Below are 17,412 nucleotides of genomic sequence, written 5' to 3'. Positions count from 1 at the left end.
GATAGTGCCTGAAAGTCTGGGGGCCAGGCTGTTGTTACTGTGAGAGTGATGCTGGGGGCAGGTTGTTTTTGTCTGGGAGGTTGAGTTACACACTGAGTGTTTCTTGGTTTCTGTCTGGTAGCCGGTTGCTCTCGGTTTGTGTGTGTGTGTGTGGGGGGGGGAGAAGATGTGTGGGAGGGGAGGACTCATGCCCATGCTCTGCCAGTGCCATTGGCCTCAGGGTCCACTCCGCTCCACTGTGTTTGTCTTCCTCTTTTCTGAGGATCTAATTGGTAGATTAGCTTTGCTCGATCGCTTGCCTGCTCTGTTCTGGTGTGCTTCCAGTGTCCAAATAAAGAGAGTACAGGGGTCAGAAAAGGAATTGTGGGGAGTTTAAGTTGAGAGTAGAAAACACTTGTGGGTGTTGACTAGTAGGGACCCTTTGGTGGAAGAAACGGGGTCATGTAGGGGTCACCGTACCCCCCACCCTTCCCCAGCTAAGCTTGTCTGACCAGCTTCCTTGCTCTTCTCCCCCCCTTTCTGCTTTGACCCAGGCCCCATTGGCTGCAATGCCTGCCCCCCACCAAGCTAACCTCTTTCTATTGGTCCCTGGCAGGCTGTTACTGAGGCAGACAGACAACCAAGGCGATGATTGGCTCTCAGGGGAGGGAGTGCGCCCTGTGATTGGACAGATTCCTGGAGTCAGAGAACTCTGTAAGTAGGAAGGCGGAGGGAAGGAGGGAGGAAGGAGGAGCTTGGAGCTTGGAGCAGCAGTCGGGTTTTACTGCCTCTGCTCCCTGATAGGAGCTTCTTTCTCTTCCCTTTCTCCCTCTTCTCTCTCTTCCTTTCTTTCCTTTTCCCCCTCTTTCTCTACAGAGTTATCTGGGACAACCCCAGGAACAGACGGAGGGCTCTGGTTGCAGAGGCAGAAGCTAGTACACTGCCTCTGAGGAGAGCTCCACCTGGCTGGCAAGGGTGGGGGGCCAGCCCTATCTTAGGGGCTCCCGGGGCCACCACTGACCTGGTAAGTGCTAAAAAGGTAGAGTTTGGGTGTTTATGGGGGCGTGTCCAGACCTCCAGAAAAGATGTGTAGTTTTAGCTAGAAATTTGTTCTTTCTTCTAGGCTGGATGCATCGGGCAGTGGACCCTCCGGGGGCCCGAGCTGCACGGGAACCCTTCACCCTTGGGGGCCTGAGCTGTGCTGGAACCTGGAGTTCTTGTCCTCCCCACCCCCCTCCCCGGGCATGGCTGCCAGGGGGCAGGTGAGAGAAGCTTAAGACCCTATTCTTCCCATTCTTTATTAAATTTCTCTTACCCCAGACTTCTTTTCCTTCCCATTTCCCTTCTCTTTTTGTCATGGCTCTGTACCTCATTTTTCCCAATCTTGAACTAATGTTTTAGTTATTAACCTTTTCTTTCTGGCTTTATTTGATTAGAGTCCTCTTCTGCATTCATCTCCCCCACACCTTTCTTGATAAACCTCTGTTATTACTTGACCTCTTTTTTTCTTTCCCAAACAAGGGATACCCCAGCCACCCCCCAACTTTTGACTTATGTGATCTCACCAGGTGTTCTGCCAGCATTGGGCAGCCCCAACTCCCAGCTCACCTGCCCCCAGCCCATGGCAGTGGTATTGGGTATCCCAGCAAGCCCTACTACCCCCCTGGGTAAGTGTAGAAGGGAATAAGTTTTGGTGAATAGAAACTGTTCTTTGGAAGAAGGTAGAGGGTTGGAATATGAGCTACTATATCAGTTCCTAAAAAAGAGGGGTGGAGGTGGGAAGTGTTAGGGAAAGAAAATTAATGCTTATTGAAAAATAATTTGAGGGGTAGAGAGGAAGGGGAGCTAGAATGGGAGAGATGAGAACTACCAACATTTGGACTCTTGAAGGGAGTGGAAGTTGATGGATAGGCATAAACTTGGATTTAGAGAAGAGTGACATTTAAAGGGAAGAAAAGTGACAGTCCAACATAATTGGACTTAGGTGAAGTCTTCAGGGATACTTATATTATTTTCTTCATTCCCTCAGGACTCCCAATCCTCGGCCCCTGCATGGGAAGCTGGAATCCCTACATGGCTGGGTTCAGGCTTTGCTTCGAGACCCGGCCCAGCCAGGGTTATGGGAACAGTTGGGTCAGCTTTATGAATCAGAACAAGATGGTGAGGAAGCCATGCGTTGTTACCACAGTGCAGCCCGTTATGGGGGTGGCTATGCAGAGCTAGGGCTCCGTATTGGCCGACTTCAACAGGTGAGGGTTTCATGGAGCACTGGGACAGAAGGGCTGAGGGCAAGAATTAAGGATGCAGAGGAAATGTGGGGTTCAAGGAGGGACACCTGAATTTGGGACCATTCATCTTGGAACCAGGGAGTGTGGGATTATGTTGGGACAGCTTTTCTTTACTGCTTGGTAGGCCTGAGTTTCCTGGTTTTGGCATAAAGGAGTGGGCAGGGGAGGAGAGGAATTGGCACCTAAGTTACTAAGAGTGGTCGTTGTCAAGGGGAGGACTTGAATGTATAATTTTTGCCACTTTGAGTTCCTCCCATTCTCTTTTCCTCTCGTGATTAGGCCCAGATCTGGAACTTCCACACTGGCTCTTCTCAGCACCGGGCCAAGGTTCTGCCGCCCCTTGAACAAGTGTGGAATCTTCTACACCTTGAGGTAGGAGACAGAGGATTGTATGTTTAGGGAATGGATGGGAGCTGGTAGAATATGGAGAGGAATTAGGCAAAACAGGCCTGTTATAGAGTGTCCTAGGTGAAAGTTCTTCTCTTCCCCTTCTTTTAGCACAAGCGAAACTATGGGACAAAACGTGGGGGTCCCCCAGTGAAACGAGCAGCAGAAACTCCTGTGGTACAGCCTGTGCCCCCAGTGGCTCCTCCTGGCCCTGCTGATGAGAGCCTTAGCCCTGGAGGCAAACGTAGGAGGGGCTGTGGCCCTGATCAGGTATTGGCATCATAATTTTAAGAATGCAAGAACATAGTCCAGAGCATTACAGGACCTTAGGGGAAAGGGGAAGGCCTCTGGACTGGGCTTCTAGATCCGCCCTGATTTCCTTCCCTTTCTCTCTAGACTGGTCCTCCTCCAGGGTTACCACCACTGCCTCCTCCGCTGCCAGGCCTAGCTACAAGTTCCCCCTTCCAGCTACCCAAGCCAGGGCTCTGGAGCCCACTGCATGGAGAGGCTTGGGGCACTGAGTGCAAGGGCTCTGCCCCTCCAGAGCGTCAGGTAATCGATCCGTTCACCTTCCTCATCCACTGCTTGGTCTCAGGCAAGGCAGAGTTTTGTCAGACCCTGGTCCAAAGGGCTGCATATCTTGCTATTGCCACTATATGGTCTCTCCCTTTCAGTTCAGTTCAGTCCAGTCCAAGTTTTAGGAATTTTAGCATCTCACCATTTCTGGATCTTCCGTGAGTTTTCTATTTATAAGATCCCTGTTCCCCTAACTCTAGGTCTCTGACAACATGTGATGCTCTTCTCTGTTCCTTTTCATGCTCAGTGGCTCCACTCATGACCCTGTTCTTGCCTAAGTTGTGTCCCCTCACAGGTTGTGCTTTTTTACTTTCAACAGGAGCAGCGGCACTCGGTTCCCCTTCCATTTCCATACCCAACCCCTTCCTATGCTTCCCACCCTCCTGGCCACCGGTCAGTCCCTACGGCCCCTCTGGGCCCCCATCCCCCAGGAGCAGAGAGCCATGGCTGCCCACCTGTCCCCCACTCCCCCGGAAGTGACCTTAGAGAGAGCAGAGTTCAGAGGTCGCGGATGGACTCCAGCGTTTCACCAGCAGCAACCACCCCCTGCGTGCCTTATGCCCCTTCCCGGCCCCCTGGCGTCCCCGGCACCACCACCACCACCACCAGCAGCAGCACCGGCCTCCGGGGCACAGAACAGAGCCCAGGCCTTGTGAGTGGCACTAGGGAAGGGGAATGGAAGTTGGGGAAAGAGTAAAGCTCTGAATGAATGTAAAGAAAATAGAAAATGAGGTTAAAGCATTTTTGTTTTTAGGAAGCTAATGATAAAAGAGCTAAAAAGTTAGAAAGTGAAAGAGATGAAGCTCAAAAGCCAGGGAGCTCCTGGAGTCTCAGAGAACTAGGAGCTGATTATCTCTTATCTCTCTCCCATTCTTTCTCTAGGGCTCTGACTGTTATCAAACTCCAGGGCTAGAGGCCACTTCCCACCAGAGCCGCCTGGGGCCATCGGCACATAGCAGTCGGAAATCTTTCCCCCCTGCCCCTACCGCCGCTGCCCCACCCCTGCCTCTCCCACCAGGCCCCTCCCTCCTGTCCCGCCGCCCAACAACCCCACCACCCTGCCCCCGACTCCTTCACCCAGCACCCCCACCCTCGTGGCTGGAGAGCCCTGCCTGCCAAGCAGGCAGAGGGGCCCCAGCTGTGGGTCGGGAAGAAGGGGATCCTTTGGAGGAGCTCCTTTTTGGAGCGAAGGGCCCTTGCCCCACTCCACCTCCCCTACCTCCTCCTCCACTACCACTCTCCCTCCCCCACCACGAGGGCTTCTTGGGGACTCTGTCACCCCATTTCCCCGTGGGCACTCAGGATTCGCACACCAACCCCACCACCCCCACCACCATCACCACCAGCAACAGCAACAGCAGCCAAGTGGGGCCTGTGCCCTTCCCCCCTCCCCCATTCCTTTCCAGGGGCCTAGATACCCACCCCCCAAGCCCTTCCCTGAGCCCTCCAGCCCCTCCTGTCACTCCCTTGCCACTCCCAATTCCCCAAGCTACCACCCCACCCTGCCACCAAAATACCTCAGGAAGCTTCAGGCGCCCGGAGAGCCCCCGGCCCAGGGTCTCCTTCCCAAAGACCACAGAGGTGGGGCGGGGGCCACCTCCTGGGCCCCTGAGCAATGCCCAGCAGCCCCAACCCCCTGGAGGTGGTGGGGAGCTTCCCAGCCAGGGCCCTCGACTGTTCGACTTCCCTTCGACACCCCTGGAGGACCAATTTGAGGAGCCAGCGGAGTTTAAGATCCTGCCTGATGGGCTGGCCAACATCATGAAGATGCTAGATGAATCGATCCAAAAGGAGGAAGAGCAGCAGCAGCAGCAGCAGCAACAACAACAGCAGCAGCGAGAGGCCAGTGGGGGAGCTCCGCCTCCCCTGAAGGAACCCTTCACCCCACTGCAGCCCTCTTTTCCCCACAAGGAAGAGAAGACACCACCACCAGCGTTGCCCCCCCCTCCGCCGCTAGCAAAATTCCCCTCGACCCTTCAGCCACTGCCACCACCACCATCAACACAAGCTAGTCCAGCCACCTTGCTAAAGTCTTTGGCCAGTGTGCTGGATGGGCAGAAATACTCTTATCCAGGGGCTGGGGCAGGGGTTGCCCAGGCTATGCCCTCTCCCTCTCAGTATTCTCCCCCACCCCCATCAGGTGCTATCCCTACCCCACCTGCAACGGCAGCCACGAACCTCCTGTGCCCCCTGCAGCTGCAGGTCTCTTCATCATCTCAATTTTCTACCTCAAGCGGGCCTTGGGCCCAGGAGCATGGAGGGGGTGAGGAGTCATCTGGGCCTCCCCCAGCCCAGTCACTTCCGCCACCACCACGGCTAGGGGTTGTGCTCCCCCCACCCCGCTCTGAGTCAGAGGTACTAGAAGAGATCAGTCGGGCTTGTGAAACACTGGTGGAAAGGGTGGGCAAGGGCTCGGAGCCAGCAGAAAGTGGAGGAGAGCAACCTCCACTGCCACGACACAAGGAAGAAAGTGGTGCTGGGCCTGGGAGTGGCAAGCGGAAGGAGAAGGAACATCGGCGGCACCGGCGGGCCTGCAAAGACAGTGGACGTCGACACAAGGAGAGTAAGGCGCACAAGGAGAAGAACCGACAGGTGCTAGGAAATCTGGACCTACAGAGCAAAGAGATCCAAGGGCGAGAAAAGGCCAAACCGGAGGCTGGTGGGGCCACCAAAGTCAAGCTGCCTACTCCTGTGCCACCTGCTGCAACTGCTCCTCCTCCACTCCCACCCTCACCTGCCCCCACTCCAGCACCAGCCTCTGGTGGGGAGACACGCCATAAAGCCCGGGAAGAGACTCCAGGTCCACCTAGTGTGAGTCCAGCTGACATGCTGAAGCTTCGGTCCCTGAGTGAGGGACCTCCCAAGGAGCTGAAGATTCGGCTTATCAAGGTAGAGAGTGGTGACAAGGAAACGTTCATGGCCTCCGAGGTGGAAGAACGGCGGCTGAGTATGGCTGACCTTACCATTGGGCACTGTGCTGCCGATGTGGTACGGGCCAGCAAGTAAGTCACTCTCTAGCCCATCTTTCAGAGAAGGATCAGAGAGATCTCTTGTGTTGCTGGGTGGGGTACATGTTTCCTTGGCTAGAGAGGTTCGAGGATTAGATTTCAGCTTTTTCTGCTTTTCTGGGAAAGGATAAATTGTTAAAATGTTGGAGAAACAAAAGGGGTTAATGGCCCATTTAGGTGGTGCTAGGTGCATCACTACCAGTCAGGTGGAACAGGCAAACTCTTCCCTGTTCACTCAGACTTTTTACTAACTGATGCTTTAGAGACAACTTTGCTGTCCCCTAAGTCACACAGTAAGAGATTGGGATGTCATGAGATGATAGATAGAAATTATAAATTAAGATATCTGTATTCTCAAACCAACACAAAACTGCAGTAACTCTCACCTTTAAAAGTGTTTGTTTCATTAGAGACCTCTGAGGGAGATAACTCATGTACTATTACCACATTAGACAGATGGGGAAACAAAGACTCAGGTGACTTGCTCTTTATCACAGTGACAGAGTTTCAGAGCTGGAACTCCAGTAGAGGTTCCCTGGCTGCCAACTTCTTCCCAGCTTATCACACTGTGGTACTGACTGCTTGGCTGTGTAACAGGCTGTGCCTACCAGATCCTCAACATACAAATAAGATTTTGGCCTTTCTAGTGACTTTGGCAGTTACACCCAATGGGCTTCTATAAGACCTTCATCATGCCGCTTCTTTGTTCCTCTTTCCACAGGAATGCAAAGGTGAAGGGGAAGTTTCGTGAATCTTACTTATCACCTTCCCAATCTGTAAAGCCTCAGATCAACTCTGAAGAGAAGCTGCCAAGGGAAAAACTCAACCCTCCTACACCCAGCATCTATGTATGTTTTTGTGCCTCTGAAAGGAAGTAGTATTAATGGGTTGAGAAGGTAGAGAGAAGCCTGCACCTAGAATTGCTGTTAGATCTAAAGGGATGGCTATTAATTCCAGGGACTGCTGGGATCTGCATTTCTTCATTTCCTCTTTTGTTGAAGATAACAGAATTGGGAAAATTTCTCTTGTCCCTGTGGGTTACCGTTCAGAGGGAGACATAAAGTTGCAGCATTAGTTGGGCTTTACTATTGGGAATGGGGAGTTTGCCTAGGAAGAGTGGAAGAGGTATGTGTGGTACAGAATGTGTATTCGAGGAACCCTTTTTAGGTTCTTCCTACAAACAGTGACATTGTATTCCTTCTCTCCTCACGTTTTCCCTCTTTAGCTGGAGAGCAAACGGGACGCCTTCTCTCCAGTGCTACTGCAGTTCTGTACAGATCCTCGGAACCCCATCACAGTGATCCGGGGTCTGGCTGGCTCCCTTCGCCTCAGTGAGTCCTCATGGCAGGAACTATGCCAGGCCAAGGGGAGGGAGAGAAAAGGAGGAGTCTTGGGGATTTTTGAGGAAGATAGGGAAAACACTCTGTGCCTGTCTTACCTTTTAGAGTGTGTACATCTGAACTGGGCTTGCTATTATCTTAGTTGGGGCATATTTTCTGTCATTTCTTTCTATCCAAGTAGCTCAGAGGTGGAAAAGGCTATGCCCACAGCTAATAATGCTTAGTTTTATTAATGAAAAGAGATGAGTTTTTATCTTTTTTTAAATTTTTAAAAATTATTTGCTGATTATATTAAAATTCCTAGGTATTTCACCCTCTCCCTTCCCTCCCCACACCATAGAAGGTATTACTGGGCACAAAAATGTATATATAAATTGTCTTTCGTGTTTCTATTTATCAGTTCTTTTTCTATAGGTAGACATTCACAAGTTATTCTTCAACTATTAATTCTGTAGGTATATATGATGTTTTCTTGGTTCTACTTATTTTGCTCTTCATAATTTCATATAGGTCCTTTCCAAGTTTTAAAAATTAACCTAGTGGGGGCAGCTGGGTGGCTCAGTCAATTGAGAGCCAGGCCCAGAGATGAGAGGTCCAGAGTTCAAATTTGGCCTCAGACACTTCCTAGCTGTGTGACCCTGAGCAAGTTTCTTAACCTCCACTTACCACTCTTCTGCCTTGGAACTGATAGACAGTATTGATTCTAAGACAGAGTGTTTAAAAGGGTTTTTAAAAAAAAGTTAAATGGGGCAGCTGGGTAGCTCAGTGGATTGAGAGCCAGGCCTAGAGACAGGAGGTCTTAGGTTCAAATCTGGCCTCAGACACTTCCCAGCTGAAGTCTCTTGACCCCCATTGCTTACCCTTACCACTCTTCTGCCTTGGAGCCAATACACAGTATTGACTCCCAAGACAGAAGGTAAGGGTTTAAAAAATAAAATTAAAAATAAAAATTAAAAATTAAAAAAGTTAAACTGTTCATTGGAGAGATGAGTTGAGTAACAGATTGTGAAGGTCTCCTGAAGGAAATGTAAACAGTTTTTGGAAGTATCCCCACCAAATTTTTCACCAGAACTAGAATCTAATTAGAGTTGTTTCTTTTACTTCTCTACTCATTGAAAAGCATCATGGTATAGTAGAGCTAAGCCAGCTTTGGGGTCAGGAAGATCTGGGTTTTAAATCTCTCTGACAGTATATTGCCTTGTGCCTACCCAGGCACAATCATATAATTTCTCAGTATTCCATATAATTCTTATAGACTGTAAGTTGGAACTTCCTCCATGAAATCACAGGATCAGGTTGCAGCTAGGTGGCACAGTGACCAGAGGTTCAGGCCTGGAGACAAGAAGACCTAGGTTCAAATGTGACCTTAGACACTTCTTAACTATGGACCCTGGACAAGTCACTGTTAAGTTACCCAATTTGGGGTTACCCAATTGCTTAACCTTTGCCACTCTTCTGTTTAGAAATTGATACTAAGACAGAAGGTTAAGGGAGAAAGAGAGAAATCATAGGATCAGACAAAAAACCAAAACAACACTATTTCTGTAGACATCTTAGGCATGGAAAATTGGGGTGGGGGGTTAGAATAACCAAAAAGTGAACTCCTTTTTGCCTTTCTTGGTGGCTATTCATTTTTATACAGGGGAGACCATAGGCATCTACTACAGATTGTGTTGCTCCATCTTCCTCATCTTGGTTCTTTCCTGATTCCCTTTAAATGCAGATTTGGGCCTGTTTTCCACAAAGACCCTAGTAGAGGCAAGTGGTGAACATGCTGTGGAGGTTAGGACCCAGGTGCAGCAGCCATCAGATGAGAACTGGGACCTCTCAGGCACACGACAGATCTGGCCTTGTGAGAGTAGCCGTTCTCACACTACAATTGCCAAGTATGCACAGTACCAAGCCTCCTCCTTCCAGGAGTCTTTACAGGTAAGAGGAGGAACCTGGAGGGAGAAGGAGATGTGGGTGTGGAGCTGAGGAAAACAAAGAAATGGCTCCTGAAGGAAACTGGAGAGGGAGGAGAAGGAGGGAGCTTGAGAAAAGCTTAAGCTCCTTTAAAGGAGCAGAACTAAGTTTTGGGTTGGTAAAACTGGGAGTTAACATTGAATTGAGGGATCAGAAATAGGCTGGAAGCTGGGGTGTTTAGAGGTTACCTGATCCAAGTTTTGTTGCCATCCTGTGTGGTGGGGAGCAGGAGGAAAAAGAGAGTGAAGACGAGACAGAGGAGCCGGACAGTACCACTGAGACACCCCCCAGGTATTGATCTTAGACCAAATACCAAGTTGATCTTTTCAATTGCTTTGTGAAATAGAGCTTGCATTTTTTCCCTCCCTCCTTCCCCCATTTTTTACACTAATCTGTTTTTCCCCCTTTTCTTCCCACCCCCTTTGCACTAGCAACAACCCAGATCAAAAAACTCATCATATCATCAAATTTGGCACCAATATTGACCTGTCGGATGCTAAGCGGTAAGTAGGAATATTGTTAGAAAGTGGGATCAATAGGTTTCAAAGACAGTTTAGAAATATCCTTGCCTTTGCCTTAATACCTCTAAAGGGAAATGTTTCTTTTAAAATATCTGAATACTGTTAGAAGCATTGTTAGAATCACTGAGATTTTATTCTTTCTGTATCCTTATTCTCTCAGGCCTTGGGCAGTGCAGTGGGTTGAGGTCAATTGCACATGGTTTCTTCATGGACCTTTACTATCTAAGAATATCATTTAATGAACTAAGATCATCTGAATCTCTCTCCCTTTCTCTTTCCCTCCTTCCCTTCCTCCCTCTCAGATCTCCTCCCTCATTTCTCTTTCTTTCACTCTCTCATAAAGCACTAATACTTTTGGGATATCTTCATATGGGTAGAGTAGTGTACTCCCCAAAACTGACCAGCCAAAGTTTGGATGACTCTTGGCCTCCATGAAGCTCACAGTCTAACAGGATTAGGAGCCACAATCAGATACCTATAATATACAATATTACATACTAAATATTTTATCAACATTTGAAAGTTAAAAACAAAAGTACTTTAAATCTGGAAAGGTAGACATTAAGCACTGAGGCCTCTAAGTCTTGGGATTCTGTTGCCACTGACCTAGCATTATAAAGAAGTTTTTCCTAGGACTTTATCTAAAGTCTTGTTGTGTGACCATAGGTGGAAGCCCCAGCTGCAAGAGCTGCTGAAGCTGCCTGCCTTCATGCGGGTTACATCAACAGGAAACATGCTGAGCCATGTGGGCCATACAATCCTGGGCATGAACACTGTCCAATTGTATATGAAGGTTCCAGGCAGCCGAACACCAGGTAACCTGGTCTGGAGAGGTCAAAAGGAGAACTAGAGCCCCAGTTCCCTCTGGGGCTGGCCAAAGAACTTAAAGGCATTTGAAGCAAATGAGTGAAGGGCCTTCAGAGCCTTGGTCAGACCAATCTGAATGAACAAAAAAGCCTCATCTGACACACTAGTTTTTACTACAAGAATACCTCTAGTCAGGAAAACACATTCCTTCTTAGGGCCACCAGTTTCATTTTGGGCTAGCTCTAATTAGTGAACACTCTTTCTGATAGTAATCCAACAGTTGCGTTTGAAATGGCCACCTATTGTTTATTATGCTCTCTTGGACCAAGTAATTTAAGTTTAATTCCTTTTCCCCATGGTATACCTAGCTAGAAATCTGGAGAGAGCTGTCATGCCCCCCTAGGTCTGACATTCCCATTTCTTTCACTTGACATGGCATGAACTTTTAGGCTTATTTTCAGTATTCTTCCCAAAATGTGACTGATGGCCATAAGTGATAGCAGCAGTCTCCAGACATGGTCAGCCAAGGGCAGAGTATAATGGACTGGAACCTCCCTATCCCTGGTTCTTCTGCCTGACCTTGTGTCCCAAGGTTATCTTACTGTTCTTTGCTGTCATTTTATATTGCTCTTTGGTATTGCTTTTGTAGTCTTTTGGAATCAGGACCTGGCCTGTCCTGGAGAGAGGTCTAGACACAAAATGAGCAGGTGCTTGGAGGTCATGGGGGGACCCTGGGCAAGTCACTGAGCCTTTTATGACCTTGGTTTCCTTCTGTAAAAAGATGGGGCCAGAGTCTGTGAACTTGGGAAGTCCCTTCTAACTCTAAATCTTGATTTAATGAACTAAAAACCCATATCATTTAGCTGTGGATTCTCCATCTTATGCTTATGAAATCAATTTTTTAAAACTCTCAAGTCCCAGACTTTATGTGTTTCCATAATGAATGTGTCTCCATAGTCACCTTAATTTTCAGACTGTTGATAGGATTTGGGGATCCTGACTCATTCTGAATATTTGCTCCTCTTAGTTTTGTGACATGTAAATTTGATAAACATGTCATCTATGTTTTTATCCCAGTTGCTTTATTCAGTTGGGGATCCCTGGGAAAGGGAATGATTAAAATTGCGCCCCCGTGCACAAATAGGATCATTGGGGCCATCATGCAGAGGTTGGGGTTTGTGACCTGCACTAGAAACAGTGTATCTCTGGGCATCATCCACAATTGAAGTGCTAGGTAATGGGTTATGAGGATCCTGTATGACCTTGGGGGAAATCATTGAACTTTCCAAGGTTGCTTTCTCTGTAAAATGTGGAGTTTGGACAAAGAGCTTTCCAAGGTCCTTTCTAGCTCTAGATCTTAGAATTTTGTGGCCCCTTGCCTTCCATTCCTTTGTGATCAATGTGATGATCAATGATCAGAGATCAGAGAGCCTCGTTCCTGTATGGGTTGAAAGGTGTAGCATTGATTGCACTGGCTTAGCCGACAGGGTAACTGTTGTCCTCTGCTGCCCTCTAAAGGCCACCAGGAAAACAACAACTTCTGCTCTGTCAACATCAACATCGGTCCTGGAGACTGCGAATGGTTTGCCGTCCATGAGCACTACTGGGAGACCATCAGTGCCTTCTGTGACAGGTGCCATATAGAGCCAAATAGCCTTCCCCTTTATTACCCCAACCTCCCTTGCTCTTCCATCCCTTTTCCCCCTCAATCTTCCCTGCAAGGGGATGGACTTCTCTTCTCCACTGACGGGGCCGTGTGCTCCTGCAGGCACGGGGTGGACTACTTGACAGGCTCATGGTGGCCAATCCTGGATGACCTCTATGCCTCCAATATCCCTGTGTACCGCTTCGTGCAGCGGCCTGGGGACCTAGTGTGGATTAATGCAGGCACCGTGCACTGGGTGCAGGCCACAGGCTGGTGCAACAACATCGCCTGGAATGTGGGGCCTCTCACAGGTGAGAGCTGGGGGGCCAGGGAGCTGAAGAACAGAAGCTGAGTGGTCCTTGCTCCCTGGGTCACCCCCTTCCCCTCTCCCTAGCCTATCAGTACCAGCTGGCCTTGGAGCGCTATGAATGGAACGAGGTGAAGAATGTCAAATCCATTGTGCCCATGATCCATGTGTCCTGGAATGTTGCCCGCACTGTCAAAGTCAGTGATCCGGACCTGTTCAAGATGATCAAGTGAGGAGGGGACAGATTCCCTGGCTGCTATTCATCAAACAGATGTCTATGTTGTGTGCCAGGGCATGGGGGGGTGGAGATATGTGGGTAAATCAAGCACTGTTGCTGTGCTTGGGTGGCTACTTGACCTTCTGTGTGGTGAGCATCATCAGAAAAGCCCAGAGAGAGCAGCTGGGAGGAAGATTGTATGCAGGAGGTTGCATCGGAGTAGGGCTTTGAAGGAGGAGATGAAATCATTTCTGTTCCTCTTGTCACCTTACTTGTGCCTCCTTCTGGCAGATTCTGTTTGCTGCAGTCCATGAAGCATTGCCAGGTGCAGCGGGAGAGCCTGGTGAGGGCTGGGAAGAAGATTGCTTACCAGGGCCGAGTCAAGGATGAGCCTGCCTATTACTGCAACGAGTGTGATGTGAGTAGATTTCCCCCACCCCCCTTCCAGCTTTTAACTCTTCTCCGATTCCCTTCACGGCATACCTTCTGCATCCCCAGGTGGAAGTGTTTAACATCTTGTTTGTGACAAGTGAGAACGGCAGCCGGAACACGTACCTGGTACACTGCGAGAGCTGTGCTCGGAGGCGCAGTGGAGGCCTGCAGGGGGTCGTGGTGCTCGAGCAGTACAGAACAGAGGAGCTGGCCCAGGCCTATGACGCCTTCACCCTGGTGGGTACCTGGGGCCAGGGCCTCCCTAGCTAGAAATCAGGCGTCTGTTCTTTCCTCTCTAATACACTTCATCTTTGTTTCACAACAGGCTGGATCCAGCAACTCTCGATGAGGCAGGACACCCCTTCCTAGGGCTGAGAAAATGTCACAGCCCAGTTTCTGCCATCACAGCACAGCCCACACCCCACACCCTGGGGGTTGGGGTAGGGGCCTTCCCAGGGAGAGGGAGGAGCCAGAGCCTGGAGAGGGAGGGGGCGGGGCTGACCCCCTCTCCCACAGGCAGCTCCCCCTCCCTTACTTAATTTATTCAGAAAAGGTTTGGGGGGGGTCTTTTTGTTTTTGTTTTTGTTTTTTTTTTTTTAAAGAAAAATGAATATGAGGGGAAAAAAGATAGGGGTGGGGGTCAGAGGAACCACCTCATCAGCCCCACTCCTCCACCCAGCCTTGGCCAGACCCTTGCTTTCCCCCACCAATATTGGCCTTTGTAGTATCAGATAAAAGAAGTACTGGGGCTCTGGAGAGGATGATGGGGGGAGGGTCAGATACGGGTTCAGTTTCCCTTGCTCCTGCCTCGGTCCTCTGGGGTGGAGTCGGGGGATGTGCAGGGCAGAGTGGGTGAAGTTTGGAACAAGACTCTTCATGTGGGCTTTCTCCCCATCCCACATCTTCTAGGACTTCCCTTTTGTACTTTGGTTGCTCCCTGTGACCCACCCCAGCCATATGTGTCTGTCTCTTCTATTTGTTCACTTGGTTATGATTTATATTTTCTATTTTCATTTTTAATTTATAACAGTCCTACTCTCTATTTATTCAGTTTAGGGGAAACAGGATCTTCCCCTTGTCCCCTTTCTCACCACCTTCAGTGCCATTCTCCCTCCTCCGGGCAGTGGGTTTAGTAGACTGCTCTCTGCCCCACTCTTCCTCTGTGTTCCCATCTCCCTAGTCCATCTTTGCGCTCCTTACTTCCAGCTGTTCCACTATGTCTCTTTTCCCAAGGCTCCATCTTCCCTTAGGCTCTGGCCTTATTATCATGGTGCTCAAACCCAGTCCTCCTCCCTCCCCCCAGCCCCAGATTCCTGCACTTTCTTGGGGCAGCCCCCTCCCCATGTCCCCTCCCTCCCTGGACCTTCAAGAGGGCGAGTGGCTCCTGTACTGTAGGAGTAGGTGTGGAAACAGAAGTCTGTCATTGTACATGTAAGGAACAAGAACGGAGGAAAAGGAAGACCTCTGGGCCATGCCCCCTCTGGCACCAGTTTTTAAACGTGGACTTTAAAATGAAACAGCCTGTGGGGGAGTGAGGGTGATGACCTCTGTGCGATTGTCTATCTGGAGTTTTGTTTTACTTTGGTTGGCTGTTTCTTTTTTTCTCCTCTGGCTGAGGGGGGCCCTCCCACCCCTTCTTGCCCCCCCCTCACTGCACTGCTGCTCTGCCTCAGGGCAGAGGCCTCTATCCCCCACCCCCTACTTTTCGGTGAATTTGTGTGAAAATATTAATATTAAAAATAAATGCAGAAAAAACCGTTTTGATAATGGGATTGTTAGTGTACAATCTAAGTTGATGGGCCTGGTGGGAGATGTGTAGTGGATGGAACCGGCATGACTGCAGGAACCCAGGTGGAGGGACTGGAAATCTGCATGGGGTGGGGGTGGGAGGAGTGGAGCAGACGCCCCCTGCCCATACAGAACCCTGTGGGAGATTTGTACATCTTCCAGAAGCATTCGTGGAATGTCCAGGCTCCAAACCCCAACCTAAAGATGAGAGAGGATGTGGAGGGGACTAATCCCAGAGCTGCATTCCAGGATGGGGGGGGAGGGGGAAGGAGAGGGTTGGGCCAGGGGGAGGGCAGGAAAGGGAGGATGTTCGCTATATAATGGTGGAGCACAACAGACAGCCAGGGTCTGGGTGAAATGGCAGAAGGCCCCGGGGCTCATCGACCACCTCCTTACAGTGGGGGGGGGGGCTTCGAACCCCGAGACCCACTGGACTGCTGGGCCTGTGCGGTGCTAGTCACAGCTCAGAACCTGCTGGTGGCTACCTTTAACCTCCTGCTGCTGGGTGTGGTGCTAGGAACGGTTCTGCTGCCTTCCGTGCTCATGCTGGCCTTTGGCTTCCTCTGCCACTCAAAGGTAATTTACAAGCTGGCCATCCTGGTAACCTCTTTCTGTTCTTCCTCTAAGATTTTGTTCTGGGGGTGGGAGTGGGGCATGGAAGGGGGAATAAATGGCCTCCAGCCCCAGAGAAGGAGAGAGAAGCATTTGGCATCTGAGGAGGATTCCCATTGACTGATTTCTATCCCAACCTTAGAAACCTAGTTATCTGTTCTTAATGCTGACCCCCCCCACCACCACCACCACCACCACATCTCTCATCCCTCTTCATCTTGAGGCCCTGCTGTCTGGATCCCACACACCTCACTCCACTCTTCCTCCTTTCTAGTTCCTGCGCTCCCAGGCACCCCCCTGTACCACCTACTTTCAGGACCCAGGATTCACAGTGCTGCTGGTAGTAGGCTTCCTGCTCCTGGTGCCTCTGCTGATCCTCGCCTTAGCTGGTTACCGGCGCCTCTACTGCCGTCTCCGCCTCGCTGACTGCTTGGTACCGTACAGTCGGGCCATCTACCAGGATGCCCCACAAGCCTCCCAGTCTCTTCCCACCGCCACTGGCAAGGTCTGGGTCTGAAAGGTCCTTCCCTTCCCCTACTCAAGATAGTTTCTCTACTGCCCTACCCCACTTCCCAACTTCTGGCCTGGAAACTAGGGATGAATTCTAGAAATGAACAAGACTCAAAGAGAAATGGAATGTTTGCTCTCCGTGGAAAACATCCGCAATATCTGGACGAAATGTGAAAAATCCCCATTTCTGGAGAGCCTCCTTCCCTTCCCACCATGTGTAGTTCAACTGTACCCCATGGCACATCGTGGGCTAGATGCTCCTCCATTTTGGAATATTTGGACTAACTGTCCCGAATGTTAACACTAAATTCAAGTTACTTCATGGGGGCAGGAGAGCCAGTTGGAAATTATAAGGGACTGTGAGGTTCATGAATAAAGGTTAACAAATCAGTCTCATACCCAGCTCTTTAGTTGTGTCATCTCTTTCCTGGGGGACTAGAAAATAAGTTAATACTAGCTTCAAGCAAAAGCCAACTGTTTTCTCTGGAAGAACTTTGTGGTTGCTATTTGCTGACGCTGGGGGGTAATCAAGGTCCAATAGATCTTTCCCTCTTCCTTATCTTATCGGGGTTTTCTTGGCCAGATCAACCAGGCCAGTCCCTGGGGTTTAACCTTCCCCACTCACTGCTGGTTCTGTAGATGGGAACTTCACCTCTGTTGTCCAGCTCTGGCTCCCCTTGGGATCCAGGTGTCCCAGCCAAGAGTGTCACATCTATTCTCTGACCCCAGTCAGGAAGAACTTGTTTTGCCCGGCCAGGGCTAGAAACAATAAAACATTCAGGACAGGATGGAAGGTCCCTACACCCCCCCTCTGAGGTCACCTTAAGGTCTTGGGGTACGTGTGTGGGTACATATGGGAAAGTGGAACAGATAGCTGCCATAGAAGGCAGGTTTATGTTCCTGAATTTATCTAGACTAACTTCCACCAACCAGGCTTTTTGGCAATCATACTGCCTGGAATTTCCCTTGAAGGATCCTGTCTTACATCCTTCCTCAGCACCCCACCCTTTTCCTGCTGAGTCAACCTGGA

General features: G+C 49.9%; 2 protein-coding genes and 1 long non-coding RNA gene across 3 annotated transcripts; all 3 read left to right on the top strand.

Moving 5' to 3' along the window:
* Positions 1-914: 914 nt before the first annotated feature.
* LOC123244277 lies at positions 915-1,897 on the top strand. The gene is made up of 3 exons (XR_006506074.1): positions 915-1,003; positions 1,103-1,241; positions 1,548-1,897. It is a non-coding gene; the product is annotated as an uncharacterized LOC123244277 (long non-coding RNA).
* Positions 1,898-2,071: 174 nt separating this feature from the next.
* Positions 2,072-15,244, top strand: KDM6B (lysine demethylase 6B). The gene is made up of 18 exons (XM_044672660.1): positions 2,072-2,228; positions 2,547-2,639; positions 2,766-2,924; positions 3,051-3,206; positions 3,550-3,882; positions 4,113-6,232; positions 6,960-7,086; positions 7,464-7,569; positions 9,302-9,507; positions 9,773-9,834; positions 9,975-10,046; positions 10,731-10,879; positions 12,390-12,504; positions 12,640-12,827; positions 12,911-13,052; positions 13,332-13,458; positions 13,539-13,709; positions 13,798-15,244. Exons 1-18 carry the CDS (start codon positions 2,151-2,153, stop codon positions 13,819-13,821), a joined length of 4,428 nt encoding a protein of 1,475 aa, XP_044528595.1. The 5' UTR covers positions 2,072-2,150; the 3' UTR covers positions 13,822-15,244.
* A 353-nt stretch (positions 15,245-15,597) lies between these two features.
* On the top strand, positions 15,598-17,087 carry TMEM88 (transmembrane protein 88). The gene is made up of 2 exons (XM_044672657.1): positions 15,598-15,836; positions 16,147-17,087. The coding sequence occupies exons 1-2, from the start codon at positions 15,618-15,620 to the stop codon at positions 16,387-16,389; spliced, it is 462 nt and encodes a 153-aa protein (XP_044528592.1). The 5' UTR covers positions 15,598-15,617; the 3' UTR covers positions 16,390-17,087.
* The last annotated feature ends 325 nt before the right edge of the window (positions 17,088-17,412 follow it).

Source organism: Gracilinanus agilis, chromosome 4, assembly GCF_016433145.1.
Source record: "Gracilinanus agilis isolate LMUSP501 chromosome 4, AgileGrace, whole genome shotgun sequence".
NCBI lineage: Eukaryota > Metazoa > Chordata > Mammalia > Didelphimorphia > Didelphidae > Gracilinanus > Gracilinanus agilis.
Note: the sequence above shows the minus strand (reverse complement) of the source record. Positions and strands in the feature narration are given on the sequence as shown.

Excerpts from the sequence above, each read along its gene's own strand:
- TMEM88 (XM_044672657.1), top strand. The coding sequence starts at position 15,618 with ATGGCAGAAGGCCCCGGGGCTCATCGACCACCTCCTTACAGTGGGGGG. Across the intron at positions 15,837-16,146 it reads GCTTCCTCTGCCACTCAAAG|TTCCTGCGCTCCCAGGCACC; the intron begins GTAATTTACAAG and ends CCTCCTTTCTAG.
- KDM6B (XM_044672660.1), top strand. The coding sequence starts at position 2,151 with ATGCGTTGTTACCACAGTGCAGCCCGTTATGGGGGTGGCTATGCAGAG. Across the intron at positions 9,835-9,974 it reads ACCACTGAGACACCCCCCAG|CAACAACCCAGATCAAAAAA; the intron begins GTATTGATCTTA and ends CCTTTGCACTAG. Across the intron at positions 10,047-10,730 it reads GACCTGTCGGATGCTAAGCG|GTGGAAGCCCCAGCTGCAAG; the intron begins GTAAGTAGGAAT and ends GTGTGACCATAG.